We start from the raw sequence: 21,951 nt of genomic DNA on the forward strand, positions 1-21,951 counted from the left end.
AGAGTTATGAGCTCACAAAGTTTAGTCCAATGTTAAGTCTATGGGATTTTTCCGACGGTCCCGGGACGTTTTTCGGAAAATCGAAAGTCGGATCAGTCGGAAAAGATATGGCATACCGAGTCAGAATAGTTTGGAGGTCTGGTGTGAGTTTGGTGGTCATAGCTCGAAAGCTCTAGGAGGAGATAGATTTTGAATTTTAGTCTCAGAAGAAGAAGAATAATATATAAAAAAAATAATAAGTTTAAATAGGATTTCAGTAGTCTGGCTTGTTTCTCAAGCCAGCCTAATAAGTTTAAATAGGATTTCAGTAGTCTGGCTTGCTACACAAGCCAGCCTAATAATAATAATAATAATAATAATAATAATAGTTGTTGTTGTTGTTAATATTATTATTTCTATTTTGTACATTATATGTTGTTTTATTATAATATGTATTTATTAATTTATTTATATAGAAATTATTATTATTATTATTATTATTATTATTATTATTATTATTATTATTATTAATATGTTTGTTATTAAGATTATCATTTTATGTTTGTTATAATTATAATTATTATTATTATCATTATTATTATATTTGTTTTTATTGTTATATATTTTTATTATTGTTAGAATAGAATAGAATAGAATAGAATAGAATAGAATAGAATAGAATAGAATAGAATATACATTATGCTTAATTTTTTTGAGTTCAAATACATGCACACAGAGATCACAAATATTACATCTTCAATTTAAGTATAAATATAATTCTTATTGATATAAATCTTAGTTGTTACATTCAGTAATGGCTTATTCTTAAAATCTTTTGGTCTAATTTCACTGTTTCCACACACAAGACTTCATCCTGTTTCATTCTTATGTGTTTATCATCTTTCAGTACATCATACAGTAGAAGATTTCAGTTTAGGCTACTAATGACTAGAAACTAAAATTCACGGAAACTGCACTGGTTCCACTGAGAGATGTTTACTGACAGGTGAATCCACGTCTCTGTGTTACATAAAGTAGCGCTGGAAGTTTTCTTTCTTTTATGTATTTCTCAGTATCCCTTGCCTTTCGTCTTTTCTAAATTAAAATGAAGCATTTGTTTTCTTTCTGAAAGATAGAGAAGCCTGTCTTTTTTTAGATTACCGTGAAACAGTGTTTACAACACATTTTATTTCCAGAATACGATTGTATTTTTGATTGATATTGTTATTATAGACAGGACAGATTTTATCTATCGTAAATTGATTTGGTCTTGAAAAGTATTCAGAAATTCGACTTCATGTTGACTTAAAATGTTTCTACACAGCCAACAGAACATTTTGACATTAAATAGAAACCTATATATATATATATATATATATATATATATATATATATATATATATATATATATATATATATATATATATATATATATATATATATATATATATATGTGTGTATATATATATATATATATATATATATATATATATATATATATATATATATATATATATATATATATATATATATATATATATATATACATACATACAAATTGAATAAGGTATGCTCTCTGTATTTTTAAAAATAAAACTCACTGTAATATAGTAATTATCATCAGAAATGTTATGATAACAGGGTATATTATTTGGGAAGTTAAATTCTGGCACGCTTTCTCTGCACACACACACACTGACACACACTTTCTCGGCCTGATTTATTGAGGTGTTGATGGAGTTTAGAAAGCGAGATCTCATCACTAACACATCACTGTCTCATCTGCTCCTATGTCCTTTTCAAAGGCATCCGTGCTCGTCTGCAGCTGTTCAAAGAGCCTCTTTTTACTTTCTCTAAAAAGGAAAGTGCTATCACTAAGAAGTTCTTCTTTCACCAATTACTAGAATTAAAGAGACAGTTCAGCCTCAAGCCAATCAGGCCGTTATTGGTTTTGTTTTCTTCAGTGGAACATTAAAGGGGTATGTTAAACAAATCTATTTTTACATGATGTTTGTAGATAAATGTATGTTGATAGTGACCACCTTACTGAAATAAATGATTCAATGATAATTTCTTGGGTTTACTATTTTTTACAAGTGGTTGTAAACAATTTATTTAGGCTGAATTAAACAAACAAATTAGGTTGATCATCACTTTTTTTTTATTCAACCCATATAAATTGTTTGCAACAATTTTTTCAGTGCATGTAATAATTAAAAAAAAAAATAACATTCACCTCTTTAAAAAACGTATTGTATAAAAAAAATCCCATAAAATAGAATAAGCTGTTTGCAAAGTCTGTACAATGTGGCATCACGTTTTACAGGCTCTGCTTCACTAGCTCTAGTTTACACATGGGATGTTTTCCCCTCACACAAATTTTTCACTAAATTATTTAATCTTGTGCGTAAATGAGAGATCGAATCATTCTGTACATTCATAGAAATTGCGTCATGCATTGCACATGATGATAATTTGCCTCTGTTTGTGCCTCTTTAGTCTCTTTTACACAATTATTGATGTTTTTTTAGGAAAGGGATCATGAGTGAATGGGCCCTTTTTGAAAATACCAGTGAATTATTTCCGTCAATTTTCCTGAAAGAGAAGTTGTAACATTAACGTTAATTTGCTGGAATGCTGCTTTGTCTGAACGTCGAAGGAAAATTGACTGAAAAACCGCGTTCAGGTTTAGAATGTTTTGTTTTGTTTTGTTTTGTTTTGTTTTGTTTTGTTTTGTTTTGTTTTGTTTTGTTTTGTTTTGTTTTGTTTTGTTTTGTTTTGTTTTGTTTTGTTTTGTTTTGTTTTGTTTTGTGGCAGCGCAGTGGCGCAGTAGGTAGTGCTGTCACCTCACAGCAAGAATGTTGCTGGTTCGAGCCTCGGCTGGGTTAGTTGGCATTTCTGTGTGGAGTTTGCATGTTCTCCCTGCGTTTGCGTGGGTTTCCCCCACAGTCCAAAGTCATGCTGTACAGGTAAATTGGGTAGGCTAAATTATCTGTAGTGTATGAGTGTGAGTGAGTCTGTGTGGATGTTTCCCAGTGATGGGTTGCAGCTGGAAGGGCATATGCTGCATAAAAACGTGCTGGATAAGTTGGCGGTTCATTCCGCTGTGGCGACACCAGATTAATAAAGGGACTAAGCCAAAAAGAAAATGAATGAATGATTATTTTATTTTGTTTTGTTTTGTTTTTTGTTTAGTTTAGTTTAGTTTAGTTTAGTTTAGTTTAGTTTAGTTTAGTTTAGTTTAGTTTAGTTTAGTTTAGTTTAGTTAAGTTTAGTTTTGTTTTGTTCACATAACATTTGTGAGAAATACTACAGTAAGAACTTTCCCAATGATTATTTGATGTATTTGTTGTGGAGTTAATTTAAGCTTCTCTGCAAAAATGAGTCACACAATGTCGATACAGAGTTCACTCACATACACACAGTGGTAACACACACACATACAGTGTGCACATTGAACTTTGCACTCTTTTTGCGTGAAAATGTGACAGGATACACGTTAATATCCACTGCTGTATGGATATCCATTATGCTAATGTACAAAAATAGACCTGATTTAACATCCACAAACCGGGATTGAATCGTCTTCTTTTATAATTGTACTGACATGTGGCTGTGCTGATGAAGACGGTAATATAGCTGTAATTCATTACAAACATGCACTGTTTTAAAAACGTTTTAAACTTGTAAAACTCATTCTTGATCACATTTGATAATGACTGAGGATCACAGACAGCTGAACAGATCTTTTAATCCCAATTGCTTTGTGCACATCCTGTCCTGTTGATGAGATTATACATGTCACTATGGAGGCGTTTATACATGACCGTCAATCAATTTGGTGGGAGGGGAAACCGCACTCTTACATCAGGTTGCGGTGGGCCTCAAAATAGGAGGGATTTGGATCCTATTTTAATGTCAGGAAATTAAAAAAAGAGACTTATTGTTTTTATATCATGTCTGTGGACACAGTATACCTACACACAGTTCTGTCCAAACAGCTTGCAAAATATGTTTTTAATCATAGGTGCCCTTTAAAACATCTATATCTACTACAGCTATAATATTGAGGCTATTATATTGAGGCTATAATATTGACTTGAGGCTGAGTAAAGTGTAATTGTCATATTTTGTTGTAAAATATCTTTAAATAATGTAAATGATCCCATTGCAGTCAAGGATAAAAACAAGAGATTAATTCATCTTTCTTTCTTAGTTTAACATTACACTGTCTATTGTAATCAAAAATGAAATTACATGGGAAAATTTGCCAAACACACGTCTCTCTTTCTCTCTTTGTGTGTGTGTGTATGTCAGGAGCTGTCAGAGGTGAACTCTACGCAGATGAGAAGTCAGACCAATACAGCGCGTGTGGATGGATTACGGCCAGGCACCATGTATGTAATGCAGGTTCGCGCCAGGACTGTCGCCGGCTTCGGCAAATACAGCAGCAAAATGTGCTTCCAAACCCTCACAGATGGTACGAACCCCCACGCCAATGCCTGTGTGTGTATGTGTGTGTGTGTGCGTGCGGAGGCGCTCTCAGAATCTTGGTGATTTCATTCCTGGAGCAGATTTATTTAGAGTTGCTGAAACAAATGCTTCAGTATTCCTTTTTTATGCTCAATATATTCCAGGTTTGCGTGATCATCATTATGTATCATAAACAGGTTATGTGTGTGTATGTGTGTGTTTGATGTTTGTCCAGAGAAACTGCTCAGCTGAATGATTTTCATCGGCACCATGTGCGGCATGCAAGCTTTCCCAGAATGCTTAGCTCATTGATTAGTGAAAGATGTTAGATTAATCATTATCTGTGGAAAGTTCTGTAGGGGTGTTAATGGTATAATATCGGTTTGCACCTTTCGGTTTGGTATGGATGATGTTTTATATACATTAACTTTAACAAATCTATGTACACTTACCGGCCACTTTATTAGGTACACTGTACTAGTACCAGGAGGACCCTCTTTTGCTTTCCAAACTGCCTTAATCCTTTGTGGCATAGATTGAACAAGATATTCCTCAGAGATTTTGGTCCATATTGACATGATAGCATCACGTAGTTGCTTCAGATTTGTCAGATGCACATCCATGATGCTGATCTCCCGTTCCACCACATCCCAAAGGTGCTCTGTTAGATTGAGATATTCTTATAGTCAGACAATGGGTGAATGAACGGTTTTCATTAGATGTCTCACCTTTCAAGTTCAGTCTATTTTATCAGGACGTTAATGCAATATTTCTGTGACAGGCTTCAGTTTAACTGGAAGCAAAGCTTGAGTGATAATCATAATCATAATCCATTCCTCCCTGTTTACTACATGATATAGCACTATATAAACATGAATGAGCATCTCACATCTCATGTAATCTCTGAGTCAGTATGACAGACACAGAAAGACGTCAGTAAGCTCGGTTGTAAATAATCCATGTCGCATTATATTTCTTGTACCTCAGGGAAGTTATTCAGTGTCCAGAGCTCATTAGTTCACTAGAGGAATAACCTCTAGAGAAGAGCGGTTTCCCATATATTTTCATATCTGTCTGTCTGTCTATCTATCTATTGATTTGCCCATTTATTTATAATGCCAGGTTTTTTTTTGTTTTTTTTTTTAACTTATTAAAAAAAAAAAACTGCCATACTGTTTAACACATACAGTAATTCACTCTTGCTGTTTTGCTTTCTTTTCTCTCTCTCTCTCTCTCTCAGTGGAAGTGATTGGAAGTGTTTATTGTGTCTTAGGGCTCATTTCATTTATTCGTGATGTAACACATTCACACACAAAATAATAATAAGAAAAATATATTTGTTGTGCAGTTGATGATTTCATATATTTTTTTCTAATTAATTGGTTAATTATTTACTTGTCTTGTCTTGACTTGACTTAACTTAATAACTCGCTCACTTACTCTTACCTTACTTCCTTCTTTATTAAGCGTCACCACAGCAGAATAAACCGTCTTTATTTTATTTTATTTTATTTTATTTTATTTTATTTTATTTTATTTTATTTTATTTTATTTTATTTTATTTTATTTCACTATATATTTAATAACATTTTAATTCACTTTATTTTTTATTGTATTTTAATTTACTATATATTTTATTTTATTTTACTATATATTTTTTTTTATTTCACTATATTTTATATTTAATTTCATTTTACTATATATATATATATATATATATATATATATATATATATATATATATATATATATATATATATATATATATATATATATAATTTTATTATTCAATCATTAATTTTCTTTTTGGCTCAGTCCCTTTTTTAATCAGGGTTGCCACAGTGGAATGAACCGCCAATTCATCCAGAATATGCCATTAATATGCTAACGGGTATATTCCAGCCGCAACACATCACTGGGAAACATCCATACACTCACATTCACACACAAACTATACAGACAATTTAGCTTGCCCAGTTCACCTATAGCGCATGTCTTTAGACTTGTGGGGGAAACCGGAGCACCCAGAGAAATCCCACGCGAACACGGAGAGAACATGCAAACCCCGCATAGAAATGCCAACTGACCCAGCCGAGGCTTAAACCAGTGACCTTTTTGCTGTGTGGCAACAGCGATACCCACTGCGCCACCATGCTGCCTATTTGACTATATTTTATTTATTTTATACTACTATATTCATTTATTAGTTTTCTTTTCGGCTTAGTCCCTTTATTAATCCGGGGTCACCACAGTGGAATGAACCGCCAACTCATCCAGCATATGTTTTACGCAGCGTATGCCCTTCCAGCTGTAATTTATAACTAGGAAACTTCCGTACACACTCAAAAACATACACTACGGACAATTTAGCTTACTCAATTCAACTATACCACATGTCTTTGGACTGTGGGGGTAACCGGAGCACTTAGAGGAAACCCACGCCAACACGGGGAGAACATGCAAACTCCTCACAGAAATGCCAACTGACCCAGGCGGGGCTTGAACCAGCGACCTTCTTGCTGTGAGGTGAATGTGCTACCCACTGCACCACCATGCTGCCCTATATTACTATATATTTTATTTTATATTACTATATATTTTATTTTACTATATATTTTATTTTGTATAACTATTTATTTTATTTGCTTAATTTTTAAATAAGAAACAAAACATAAAAAGCCCCTATTTTGCTTTGTTTCTCCCTGATAACCTCTGTCTCTCTCACAAGTTTGATTAATGGTGCTATATCTGTAGTCCAGCATGTCGTGGCTGATGACTGTGCCAGACAAACACTCACACATACGCACACACACACACACACACACACACACACACACACAAACACAAGCACGCAAGCAGACACACAATTTTACTTGTCCAGCTCACTTGCACTTTCATTTTTTTATGCTTCATCTTTAACACAGCCCTCCTTGTCTTTGCTGTCACACTGGTGTAAATATAACTGAACTGTACTTGTAATCTGGGACACACACACACAAAGAGACACACAGGTGTAATGTGTAAACAAAGCCCTGTGGTTAAACAGTGTGGTACAGGCTCTTTCTTGACTATAATTAATGCATTTTTACACAACAAATGCTTTTGTGCATTTTCCAAACACATTTATTCAGAGTGACTTACTATGTATTGTCAGTTAATGCGTTTCCTAGGAATAAAAGCCGTTACCTCGACATTTCTAGCAACATTTTGTGCATCTCCAAGATAAACCTTGTTATATTTCATAACAAGAACCTAAATTAAGTTTTGAATATTTACACAAATCATTTCAAGTTTGCTGCATCCTAATTTGCATACTTGAAATGCACTCACCGGCCACTTTATTAGGTACACCTTACAAGTACTGGGTTGGTCCACCATTCAGAACTGCCTTAATCCTTCGTGGCATATATTCAACAAGGTACTGAAAAAATTCCTCAGGGATTTTGCTCCATATTGACACGATAGCATCACGCAGTTGCTGCAGATTTGTCGGCTGCACATCCATGATACGAATCTCCCATTCCACTACATCCCAAAGATGCTCCATTGGATTGAGATCTGGTGACTCTGGAGGCCATTTGAGTACAGTGAACTCATTGTCATGTTTAAGAAACCAGCCTGAGATGATTTGCACGTTATGTTATAACTGCTGAAAGTAGCCGTTTGAGGATGGGTACACTGTGGTCATAAAGGGATGGACATGGTCAGCAACAATACTCAGGTAGACTGTGGTGTTGACACGATGAGTTATTGGTACTAATGGGCCCAAAGTGTGCCAAGAAAATATCCATTACACTACCACCAGCAGCCTGAACCATTGATACAAGTCAGGATGGATCCATGCTTTTATGTTGTTGACACTAAATTCTAACTCTACCATCTGGATGTCTTAGCAGAATTCGAGACTCATCAGACCAGTAGTGGTCACTGGCCAGTTTACATGCTGGCCCTTCCAGTTCAATGCGAGTACTCGTCTGTTGCTGGGGTCTTACAGGGATCAGTCTCATGCTCTCAAATCCTCCATGACCACCACAGCAGCTGCTCAGGATACAGCCTGATCCAGGATAATGGAAACCTCAGGAATGATTAAAACAGACTAACATAAGCTTAATAAGATACCATTCAAATTTCAATGTCTTTTGGGAAGCGTTTCTGGCTCTGGTTGCCTTAAATAATGCAGACTAACAATCCTTTAGAGCAGGGGTCACCAAACTTGTGTTCTGCAGATTTTTGCTCCAAACCTAAGCAAACACACCTAAACAAGCTAATCAAGGTCTTACTAGGTATACTTAAAACACCCAGGCAGGTGGGTTGAGGCAAGTTGGAGCTAAAACGGGACACCGGCCCTCCTGGACCAAGATTGGTGACCCCTGCTTTGGAGGATGTGGATTTCAACAGCATTTGTGTTTTATGTGTATGCTAATATAAAGAGATGTGTCTGCTTTGCTGAACAAGGAAGGCTGTTCCAGAGTTTAGGTGCCAGATATGAGAAAGATCTACCACCTACACTTGAGTTTGATATTCTGGGAATAATCAATTGTCCAGAATTAATTCAGCGTAGAGTACATGATGGGCTATAATACACCAGAAGCTCCCTCAAATACTGGGGAGCTAAGCCGTTCAGTTTTTTGGTAGTCAATTTTTTTTTTTTTTTTTTAATTTATTCGATATTTAATAGGGAGCCAATGCAAAAATGAGAGTACTGGAGCAATATGATCATATTTCTTTGTTCTAGAAAGTATAGATGGTTCTATACTTCGAATTTCTAGTAAACCATCCGGAAACCTTTGGCATACATACTCTTAACATACTATGGTTTGGGACACACTTATTCTATTTTCAAATACTGTTTAGGACAAATAGTATGCAAATCAGGATGCAGCAGTTATCTCTAAAAACTATGTTTGTATATGTACCTACAGTAGGGATATGTTTTCTTGAAAAAAATAGCATAGATATTCCCACTATTCTGTTTAACAATATCTGAATCACATATTGAGCTTTAATTATCATCAAATACTTGTAGTACATTAACACAAATTAAGTGAATATACAGATGGAACACAGTGATGTCACACTGATGAAGACAAAACTCCCTATTTGTGAGTGTGTGTGAGGGTGTGTGTGTGCGCAGGCGGATCCGTGCCGTCATACTAACTAAAGTAATTAGTGCCCGCGTTCGCTCTGCGCCAGCTAACGGGTACATCCACTGGCATTCTGCCATGGCACGACATTCGTTACGACAATTAGCACCAATCACAGGGGAGAGAAGTCCACCTCACACAGTCACACACATACACACACACACCTCCTCTAGAAGCATAACACATGCTCTCCCCGGAGTCTCTCTCTTTCTCTTTCATTCTCTCTCTCTTTCTTGTTCTGACAGCCAGGTGTAATGATGAAGAAATGATTCTGTTAAATGAGGTGTGTTTAAGCCCAGTACTCAGCGAGACTGCTCTACTTCCTGTTGACCGTTATGGATTTAGCCAGCATGCTAAGAACCACCACCAGCGCAGTGGTTAAAATCTGGTGTGCAGTGACATACATATAGTATGCACCATTTTAATGCACACTCATTCACTAAAATACATGTAAATAAAGGTGCTTTATTTGTGGAAATTAATATTATTTCTAATGAGTCATGCTGTGATTCCTATTGGTTTAAATTGGTCTTTACCAATGTTCACTCGGCTGCTGTTTCATCTCTAGGCTCTTCAATCTCTTTGCTGAGCATTGACAAAACACAAAGCCATCTCCAAAGCAAATCCTCTGTATCATTAGGCACTGTTTACGAGCTCCCACAAACACTTCAGTTGTCTTCCTGAGGTTTCTTCATTTCAATGTACTAAATTTAGGTAGCAACGCATGGTGTGAGTTGTGCTAGAACACTGTAAAACCAAACAGTCAGCTTTATCAAATGAATTGAGTGTAGCTAACTCAAAATTGACCGAAAGTTAATTCTACTCATTTAAAAGGAGTTTTAAACTCAGTGTTGAAGGTAATGGGTTAATTAAATACCTCATTAATTCAACTTAATTGCAGTAGGTTCACACTACTCATATAGATTCGTTTTTTAACTCAAATGGTTTGTTGCAAATGATTTCCTCAAATGGTTTGAGTTAGTTTAACTTATTGGGTTTTACGCCCCATTCACACGGGGCTTCAGTGTCAACACTTGACAGAGGGTATGTCTGAAGTTAGGGCTAATGCAATCATCATAGCAGTGTCAGCTGACACTTCCGTCAGCGCTTAAAACGTTGAGAATGTCCCAACTGCTGCAGCGAGCAACGCCACTGAAGTGGTGCGGACTAGTCCACAGTGCAGTTCGACAACACCTAACGTCACCCATTCAAAGTTTCAAGTAATCCAGAGGCGACATGGTGGTGCAGTGGGTAGCACGTTCGCCTCACAGCAAGAAGGCCGCTGATTTGAACCTCGGCAGGATCAGTTGGCATTTCTGTGTGGAGTTTGCATGTTCTCCCCTTGTTCATGTCGGTTTACTCCGGGTGCTCCGATTTCCCCTACAAGTCCAAATACATGTGGTACAGGTCAGTTAGGTATATGCTAAAATTAACCATAGTATATGAGTGTGTGAATGAGTTAATGTTTTAACCAGTAATGGGTTGTGTCTGGAAGGGCATCCGCTGCGTAAAACATATGCTGGATAAGTTGGCGGTTCATTCTGCTGTGGCGACCCCAGATTAATAAAGGGACTAAGCTGAAAAGAAAATGAATGAATGTATAAACTTCCAAAGAGTCACAAAAAGAAAACTAAAAAAAAGTAAATAAAACTTTCACTAATATTTCAATGACAAATTCTTTTTGTTCTACTAAAAATAAGTGAGCAGAAAAATATTCATTACACTCTTTTAATGATTTCAAGACAGTCATGTTTATGACAGATTTATGACAAGTTATTATAAAGTATTGATAATATCAAGGGATAGAGATAAAGGGTGTTTTCACACCTGCCTTGTTTAGTTTGGTTGAAATGCTCTAAAGTTCATTTTCCCTCTTGGTGCAGTTCATTTGAGGAATTGTAAATTCAGCAATCGCATTTGAATGCGCACCAAAAGCCAACCAAAAAAGCCTACCGAGACCTCCTTGAAGAGGGTATCTCAATACGCTTTTAAACAAACCCTGGAGAGGTTAGTTTGTGGTGAGAACATGATCCCAACCAAAAGGAGACCCATCCACAAAAAGTACTGTGCCTTTTTGGACTAATCCAGTTTCCATAGTCTGATGCACTGTCCCATCTTATGGGGTGTGGAGAAAAAATATTTGTTGACTGCGCTTTACCAACAATTTTAAACAGAGAGAGAGAGAGAGAGAGAGAGAGAGAGAGAGAGAGAGAGAGAAAAAAAAACACTACCTGATGGATCGTTGATGGTCATGTCGCAGTTTTAGCTATTATTATTTAGCTAAAATAAATTCACACCTCCTCCTGAAGTGACTTGCTATGCGCCTTCGCTGTTTGCAATGAACTAAAAGATTGTTTTCCAGCTGCAGCCATGCTTCGTTCTCGAAATGTATAGTTTGTCTAAAGTGATGTTAGCAAACTATATAGTATATCACTAGGGATACAATAAGCCAGCGCAGTCATCCCTCCATTGTAAAAAGCAACATTTTGTGTCCGCCGTTTTGTTTACTTGTGGGAGTTCCATTGGCATTTAACCGCACGTTAATTCTGACCAATCAAAAAGCAGTTTAGGAAATACGTTCAATAACATCTGGCCAATGAGTGATGTGGATTTTGTCACATGACTGCATTTTGGATCTTTTTAACTGATTCTAATCTTTAACTGATTTTAACTGATTATTTTTAACTGATTCGGACCAAAGCAATCAGTGTGGTCTGAAAAGGACCCAAACAAACACAGAAAAATGCTACAACGTATCATTTGTCTGCCTGATCTCACGAGAAAATATAAGTATTTTACATATTGCCAGCTTAGTGGCTAATTCGTACGAGTTCAGTCGTACGAAATTGTACAGTTTTAAAAAGGAGGCGTGGCACCTAACCCCACCCCTAAACCTAACCGTCATTGGGGGATGAGCAAGTCATATTAAATTGTACGAATTAGATCGTACGGATTCATACGAATTAGCCACTAAATTAAAAAGTTATGAATTGCCGTAAGATTGTGTTGTATTTGTTGCCCTCGGTCTGGACCAAATGAACCGAACCATAGATGTAAAAGCATTCAAAGACAGGCTATGACGTATTTGGTTATGTGAAGTTGTCTAAACAAAGACACCTCAAACAGTGTTATCTTTGCACTTAAAATTACATAACTGAGCGAATGACAGTTGTCATAAGCATGCATAAAATCACATTAATATTCATGATGTGTGTCATGTCATGATTATAAAGGTTTCATGACACCACCTTCAAGTAACTGTTACGTTTTTGAATGATTTAAGCTTTAGAGTGCAGCAGATGTAAACAGACAGCCAAGAAAGTCACAAGCAACTGACGGTTTTGTAGTAAGCTTTGTTTACATGCGGCTTTATGTAGCTAGTACGTTTTTCAAGAGATTAGATCTGTCTGCCATACACATAATGACAAATAATGATGTTTTTCAGTCTCTCCCTCTGTGTTTTCATCTTGCCACCTCTTACTCGTCCCCACAGCTATCTTCAAATTATATCTTTTTTATGATCTCTTTTTAGCTTTCCAGAGCTAGCATGATCGCAATTTAGCTACTTAAAACCACAAGTAGCTCATAGCTTAGCATGGTACGCTCTCGAATCACACAGATGTTTGCTTTCCAGTGTAAGCATGCAATAGTCAAGGGTTCGGCTGTGTCTGAACATTGACAAAGAACATTCATCCTTTTCTTTCTTGTTTTCCAACTGTGACGGTGAGGATTAGCCGTCCTGATTGGCCTCGCACATCACTCACGTCAGTCGCTGTCAGTCGCCTGTGTACCTTAAGTGTTTTTCCATCCCTCCTTTCATTCCGTCTATCCATTTCCATCACTCTTTCTCAGCTGACATCTGTCAGCGCTAGGCATTAGCATTACCTGTTTCAGCGCTTCTCTTTGTATCACTCTATTATCCATCTCCCTTTCTCTTTATTCTCTTCCATTTCACTCCAAGCTCACACTTCCTCGCTGTTCGTCAGGCTGAATGTCCCCTGTTTTTCATTCATTCTTCTATTCATGCAGTCCCGAAACGCTTCCCTGAAAAGGTGTTCTTGAAATGTTTTGTTTACGTTCTTTCATCCCCCCCGTTTCATCTCTATAGGCAGCGGCCATTTCAGTTATTTCTGTAGCCTAATGCATCCTGTCTCTCTCTGTCTAGACGACTATAAATCAGAGCTGAGGGAGCAGTTGCCACTGATTGCGGGCTCGGCCGCGGCTGGAGTGGTCTTCATCGTGTCTCTGGTGGCCATATCTATAGTCTGTCGAAGGTGAGTTAGCCAGACGCATGACTGCTGCATGTGCACACAATGATGAAAAGCCAGAATTCAGTCTATAGCTAAATACTATTTACAGTCAAGGCTGAAATTATTCCTGCATACCCATGGGAAATTCTGACTAAAAGTTACTTTTATTAAACCATTTTAGTGTTTTTATTTTATTTATTTGTTTATTTTTTTTTTTGACCGAACATGACACAGGCTTCTCCTAAAAGATAATACAATGATGTACAGAAGCATTATTGTGGAAAAAAAAATTACTTATATTTGAACAAAAAGTGGCATGTTCAAAATTATTCTCAATAATCAATAACAAAATGCTTTTTATTGGCTATTACAGCAATCAAACACTTGCTATAATTGCTGATTAGCTTTTTGCAGCTCTCCACTGGTATTTTTTTTCATTTATCTTTAGTGATGCTCCAACTCTTTTAACTCTTGTCATCACCTTGATCTATAGCTATATAGATTCTCAACTGGATTAATGTCGGGACTCTGGCTGAGCTACTGCAAAACTTTTTTTTTTTTTTTGCTAACCATTTATTTATTACTTTTGTGATGTCTTTAATAATTTAATAGTTTTTTTAAATAATTCAATTAAATGCCGCCACCTACTAGTGGTGTTAGTCACACACAACAGGCCTAAACCTGCTAAGTAACCGGCAGAAAACACATACTTTTATTTTATTATTTTTACTTATTTTATTTTATTTTATTTTAGTTTACTTTAGTTTATTATTTTATTATTTGCATTTTATTATTTTATTTTATTTAGTTTTAATTTAATATTTGTATTTGTATTACACTTTATTTGTATTTTATTTTGCATTTATTTTATTTTATATTGTTTTATTTAATTTTTTATATATAATTTGTATTTGTATCATGTTTTTATTGTATTTTATTTGTATTTTATTTTATTTGTATTTTTTGTATTTTATTTTACATGCTTTTATTTTATTTCATATTATTTGCATTTTATTTTATATTATTTTATTTTAGTTTATAATATTTAATTTAATTTAATTTTAATTTATTTTATATTATTTTTGTTTGTATTTTATTTTATTTTATTTTATTTGTATTTTATTTTATATTATATGATTTTATTTATGTATTTTTTTGCATTTCATAATGCAGTTTTAGTATAATGTTAAACAAAATATGTATTACACATTATGTAAACTGTATATTTGTTTTTTCTAATACACAGTTATTTTTTATTAAATTGTATCATCTTTTAAACAATATTAATTTTTGCAAAAAAACTGCATTATGAACATAAAAATTTAATATGTTACATCCTAGTACAAATAAGAGTGGTACATTTTCTAGCGATTTATTAGTGTCATGCTCTATATCAAAGCTCTCTGCTTGCAGCGAGTCTTAGTTTAGCCACTAGCTCTCCTCAAGAGTAAAGCATCTCCTCTTGCTGATAAATTGGTCTTTATCTGAGTCAGTTCTTTGCTGTAGGCTAACAGTAATGATGGGTGAGGTGATGCAATTCCTGTAAACAGTAAGCAATTCATGCTTTTAATCCAAAAAATAAAAGATTTAGACCACAAAAAGGCTTCTCCAAACCCCCAGCCACAACTGTATGCAAAACCAGCCTGACTAAGAGTTTAGTTTTCTTACTTCAGTTTTAGTCAGACAGAAAGTTTGGATCTAACTTTCTAGTGTTATAGCATCAACTATTGAATAAAAACATTGTGTCATTGTGTCACTAAGTTGCTGGTGTTTTACAAGAACAATCTTCAATTTGGGCCAGCTTTTTACTTCCTTGTCTGACCAAACATCTACAGTTGTGTACAAAAGTGTTTGCCCTCGTACTGACTTCAGGGCTATGTATTTTGTTTCCCATAATAATAAAAAACTCTATTTAAAAACTGCATGATGTGTTTACTTGAGTTGTCTTTGACTAATATATGAATTAGTTTGATGATCTAACACATGAAAGTGGCAAATACTTTTTCACACCACTCTACAGTATGAGCAAGAAAAGCCCTCACAACAATTATTACTTATTAATTAATTATTTACTAATTATTAACACTTAAGGTTATAAAGCGACTCAGATTGTGAATGTTTAAACAAGCTGAGCAAATCCAGACTCATTTAATAGCTATGTTTTTAAAATTCTATTGCTTCTTTCTGTCTTTCTCTCAAAGGAAACGAGCTTACAATAAGGAGGCAGTGTACAGTGACAAACTCCAGCATTACAGCACTGGCAGAGGTGAGCAAACTTTTCCATTATAAAAAGCAACAGCTGGGTTCCTGAAGTAAAAAAAAAAAAAAAAAAAAACTCATATGAAGGGAAATTAATTTACAAAATTACAGGTAAAGCTTTAAAGACAAGCCCGTTCCAAAATATCCAAGGTCCAAAAGTCATTTTACAGACTTTTTTGTTGTACCGCTGTAATCTTTAGTTCCCTCGGCAGTTTCTCAATTGGATTTATGTCAGGAATCTGGCTAGGCCACTGCAAAACATTTCTTTTTTTTGTTTGATAATCAGTTATTTACCACTTTTGTTTTGCATTTTGTGTTGTTGCTATTCTGAAATGTCCACTGGCAACGAAGGCTAAACTTCTTTAATAAGTTTAATAGTTTTTTTAATGATTAAGTTATTGTCACCACCTACTAGTGATGTTATTCGCACATGACAGGTCTAAACCTGCTAAGTTACTTGCATAAAACACATTTTATTTTATTTTATTTTATTTTATTTTATTTTATTTTATTTTATTTTATTTTATTTTATTTTATTTTATTTTATTTTATTTTATTTTATTTTACATTTTTAATACAATTTATTTAATTTTTATTTGTTTGTTTCAATTTTATAAAGATTGATGCATGAAACAGTAGAGAATAAATAAATAAATAAATAAATAAATAAATAAATAAATAAATAAATAAATAAATAAATAAATAAAGAAGACCACTTTTAAAATAATTTTTTTTCTTGATTGAATCACTTTATTAAGTATATGTGTGAGTAAAATGTTTTCAAATTTGATGATTGATGATTTTTCTGTTAAACTAATATTAAAATCATTTCCATTCACAGCATATTTTCCAGTAAATGGTAATTGGTTAAAATAACAAATGTTTTTTATTTGTTTTAATTGAAAATCAGGCTTCTTCCAAGAAATATTGATTTCTTAACTCTGTTCAAGTTCTAATGTAGGTATTGTTTTGGTATAATAATACCAATTTTCAGCAGTACTTGCGGAAAAAGGTAACTAAGAAAAATATGTTATACTGAAACTGTAAACTGTAACTCCAGAGAATTGCCAACTGTCTCTAACAGTATTTCAAACACCAAAGACCCAGTCCAGGTCCAAAGACATGTGGTATATTGGCTGTAGTGTATGAGTGCGAGAGTGTAGCTCTCTGAGTTGCCAGTGCTGAGTTGCAGCTGGAAGGGCATCCGCTGTGTAAAACATATGCTGGATAAGTTGGTGGTTTATTCTTCCGGTAAAAAGGAACCAAGCCAAAAGAAACTGAATGAATGAATGAATGAATGAATGAATGAAAAAACTGATAGAAAGAAAAAAAAAACACGATTGATGTTGATTGACATCTGCGTTTTATACTCGGCTCCGCCCCTTCCTCTGAGGCAAATATTATCCTGAAATGGGTTTTAAATTGGAACTAAAGCAAACAAAGAGGCAAAAACTGAAAAATATAGATGTGAGGTTACAGGAAACGCCGGGGGATGCAGTGTAACGGAGGAAAGGAATGAGGGATCGCTCCAGGCCTGCACGCTTTTAAAAAGCTGACACGAAAAAAGCTCTTCCAACCCGTATACATCCCACAGCCCGGCAAGAGGCTTCAGGCTCATTAGGAAGTGCGAAATCTCTCTCTTTCTCTCTCTCTCTCTTTCTCTTTCTGTCTCTCTGTCTCCTTGTAAGCAACCTCTCAGAGGATTTGGTGGGCGATCTGCGAAACCAAATTTAATTAACATAAGTGCAGACGAAAAAGTAAACAAATGATGTGACAGCCAGACTCACACATCAAACAGACAATTTAGAAAGCAGGAAGAAGAAAAAAAGAGAACAAGAGGCTGTGGGAACATGATCTCATTGTCAGGAGAAATATTCGGATAATTACTGTATCAGAATTTATTCAGTCCTGAATGTCAATGCATATGAGCTAAAACAAAGCGAAGGACTCTTCGCTGAATATAATTGGCGAAAATGTCACAGACATCCTTGGGTTTCCTAGCATTAGGATTATTAAAACTTTTTTTTTTTAGTAAAGGTGCTGGAAGTGTGAAGTTGGTGTCTGCATACAGAAGTTAACTTAAGGGGACTTTCAAACTTATTACAGATAAGGATATTAAAATATTACCTCCAATGTCAAGGGCAGACTAGATTTTCACTAGTGAAAATGTTTTTTATGTGTAATGGTAGTTGAAACTAAGGCCCAATCCCAATTCTGTTTTTTTACCCCTGCCCCTACTCCTTCTCCTTGGCCCTTGAAACGGGGAAAAGTGTGAAAGCTAGGAGCTTCAAATTTAGGCCCATTTACAGGTTTTGAGAAATCGCCAACAAATGCCTGAAATCATGCATCAAATCATGCCGTGTGGAATGAGTTTTGACTGAAAATAACATCGGCGATCGCCTTCAGCCAATGAGAGAGCAGCATTCACTTGTGTGTGTGTACTTGCAGGCCAGCGGGAGGCTGGGGGAGAAGTTAAAAGCGCTAATTTTCGGTTTATTTAGAACCAAGAAATGGAGGAAAAACTAGTGGAGATTTGACAGGAGCACCCGTGTCTTTTTGACGTTACTTACAGAAAGTTAAAAAAGAAAGTTGAGGAGAAATGGCCAATTCCCTTCAAACCCTGAGGAGAAAATATGTACATTTTCTACCCCATTAAAAGCTTCTTTCTTATTATGTAGTTATTAACAAAATATATACTACGTGTTTTTGGCTTTGAGACGTAGTTTGGACAAAGTTGTCGGCGAAGTCGTGCAATGTGAAAGCCCCTGTTGCCGATCCATCTAGCTGTGTAAACAAAGCAGTGACAAAACACTAGTCCAAATAGTCATGCTGTGTGAAAACATCTGCGACACCACTACTTTAAAAGTCATGCAGTCTGAACTTGGCATTAGTTTTAAAATGCAAAAGTTTTGCTTCAGTTACGCCTTTCATCCACACTACCCCAGAGTTTTCGAGCGCTGAAAACGGACCGTTTTGAAGAAGCCGTTTTCATTTTAACCTTTGTGTGGTGTTCGTATTTTGGTTACTCAGCCAGTGTTCATGGGTCTGGTGGACCCGCTAGAGTTTTGGCTTTCCAAATAAACACTATCAAACAATTTTATGGTAAATTACTAAACAAATGTTTACTTAATACCAATTTCAAGCCATATGAACACCAAACATGGTTAATTTTTCCACTTTTCCTTTGTTAGATTTTATTGATGAATTACTTTCCAGATATTTACCGGTATCACTGTGTGAAAGGGGCTCTTGTATTGTGATATTCATGACAACTGCACTCTCAGAAATAAAGTACTAAAGCTGGCACTGGGGTGGCACCTTTTCAAAAGGTGCACTTTTATACCTTTCAGGTGCACATTGGTACCTTATATAAATATATTTGTACCTAAAGGGTATACTTTCATACCTTTAAGGTACTATAAGGTAAACTATTGTACTTTTAGGTTTAAATATGTACCTTTAAGGTACAGATGTGAACCTGATAGATAAAAGTGCAACTTTTGAAAAAGATACCACTAGGGATGGGTATATTAAGATTTTAATGGTATTACTACTTTTATTAATATTATTTCGCTTTGGTGCTTTAACTGTACTCCTAACAGTACTTTTTGTACAGTTTATTATTTAAAACAAAAACAAATTGAACAGAATTAGCAACATTTTATTATTACTTTTTAAATTGAAATAAAATGAATCCAATAATTGTAAAACAAATAAATTAAATAATTCATGTAAAAAAAAATAAGTACAATGGCTTGAAGGAACACAGGTGTAACATGCAGTTATGCTGCAAACGACTCTTAGTTTTCTTAGTTTATTAATTCTTCTGGAGAAAAATCACCATGTTTAATATTGGGACCTTTCCTGGCTTATTGTGCTCCCTGCAGTTGAAAACGAGCCATTTAAGTTGCAAAGTGCAGTTAAACAATCAGCCATGGCTAAAGTTTTTGATTTATATTGATTATATTAATTAGATTCTGATTCAGTTTAAATTTGATTTGCATTTACTACACAGATAAAACGATTAATTACTTTACTTAAAAATAAAAGAGTAAACCCATAAACTAAAATCAATTTAAGGTAACATTTCTGTGTAGAGTTTGCATGTTCTCCCAGTGTTGGTGTGGGTTTCCTCTGTGTGCTCCGGTTTCCCCCTACCTATTTCAAAGACATGTATTATAGGGGAACTATACAAACTAAATTGACCGTAGTGTGTGTGTGTGTATGAATGTGAGAGTATGGGTGTTTTCCATTTTCCATTCATCCATCCATCCATCCATCCATCCATCCATCCATCCATCTGTGCATGCATGTCTTTTTCATCTTATTGAATTAGTTTGTAAACAGCTTTATTAACAATACAGCAGTGCAGTGTCTCGGCAGCACAGCATGTTTTTGCTCAAATCCTTTCTTCCATGAAATGTCAGCATTACTCTACCTGCCCAGCCAACAGTAGGAGCCTGCGTGAAACTCTATGCTCCGTCTTGTCTTAAATGCTCCTTTTTTTGTCTGTCATGTCACTGCTATTTCTGTGCCTTCATTTTGCTGAGTCACAACCAGGGCTGTTGTGCTAGTCAGTAAACTGGAACCTGGTTAGAAATAAAACGCCCACCGCTTTCTCTTCTCCGTCTCTAATGAGCACCCTAAGGAGCTGAAAGACTTAAACTGCAGCGAATGAAGAAAAAAAATTACTACTGAACATAAGATGGAGATATGGTATTGTGTAATATTGATTTAAAGGTCCACTTAAATGTCTTGAAGTGCATGGCTTTGGATGAGACATGACATAATTTCAATTGAAACATGATGACAGGGTGGGGCATGTTTAATAGCCCCTCCCCCTTTTTAAAAATAGCCAATAGCATATTGTTTATACCACAGCCCTTTTAGTCAGAGTTGTTGAGCTAAAACACATCTCATGACAGCCACAGTTTATAATAACAATGCTGAGTCTGTCTAACTGTTTCAAAGTTTTAAAACATTCAGTGTAATTCTAATGGGTCCTATATATTTTGTTTTGTGTGCTATTTTAACCTCATCACTTCATGATTTTCTTTTCTTTTCTAATTGGATAGCTATTCGATAGTGAAAAAGGTAGTTGTAAATGCCTCTGAAAAATCAAATCATGGTCTGGGACTTATTCCAGAAGAAACTGAACCAGTGTAAATGTATCAGGTTGTTGAAACCCACATATGTAAATTTTACTCCTCCCAAAGTGCAAACACATACACTGTCATGTTATAGGCTTTAAGACATAATAGTCAGATATAACAGTGCTAATGTGTTGCAGATGACAGTTTGGGATGTTTGTTTCATTTTGTTTTGTTGTATTTTTTTTAATGTTTCTCTTTTTGACCATTCATTATTGTCAATGTCAATTAACATCTGTTAAAGTCAAAGTATTGTCAAATAAAAAGCATTAACAATGATAAATAAATAATTGAAAAATATAGCATTTCATTTCTCTGACAATGACAGTAATATACTCAATTTGTTGCAAGCCCTTTAAAGTTTTGAATGAAGTCTTGAACATAACTGTACAACAGTACAGTAGTACGGTAATCAATTAAATTTTAATTTAAATAAATAAATAAATAAATAAATGTATTTTTTTTAAATATCAATCAAACTATCTTGCCACCAGCCAATCACTGCATTTCTTATCATTAATTTAAGCATCCATACTGTAGATCTGTCCTTCACAACAAACATGAGCACTGGCCGGAATCTCAGATCAACTGATACCGATATTTTAATCTGATTCACAAACTTGTTTAATGGAACAAAATAGACAGAAATTAACACAATTATCACAATTAAAAATCCAGGGTCCAAGTAGATCATTT

General features: G+C 34.9%; 1 protein-coding gene across 3 annotated transcripts in view; it reads left to right on the plus strand.

The window, feature by feature from the left end:
- The window catches only part of ephb1 (EPH receptor B1), a 550,777-nt gene that overhangs the window by 486,427 nt on the left and 42,399 nt on the right, over positions 1-21,951 (plus strand). For all 3 annotated transcript variants that reach the window (XM_073929961.1, XM_073929962.1, XM_017352258.4), the window contains 3 exons: positions 4,297-4,459; positions 13,762-13,870; positions 16,048-16,112. In XM_073929961.1, coding sequence (XP_073786062.1) covers positions 4,297-4,459; positions 13,762-13,870; positions 16,048-16,112 — 337 coding nt within the window. The remainder of the gene's footprint in view (positions 1-4,296; positions 4,460-13,761; positions 13,871-16,047; positions 16,113-21,951) is intronic.

This window comes from Danio rerio, chromosome 2, assembly GCF_049306965.1.
Source record: "Danio rerio strain Tuebingen ecotype United States chromosome 2, GRCz12tu, whole genome shotgun sequence".
NCBI classification, from domain to species: domain Eukaryota; kingdom Metazoa; phylum Chordata; class Actinopteri; order Cypriniformes; family Danionidae; genus Danio; species Danio rerio.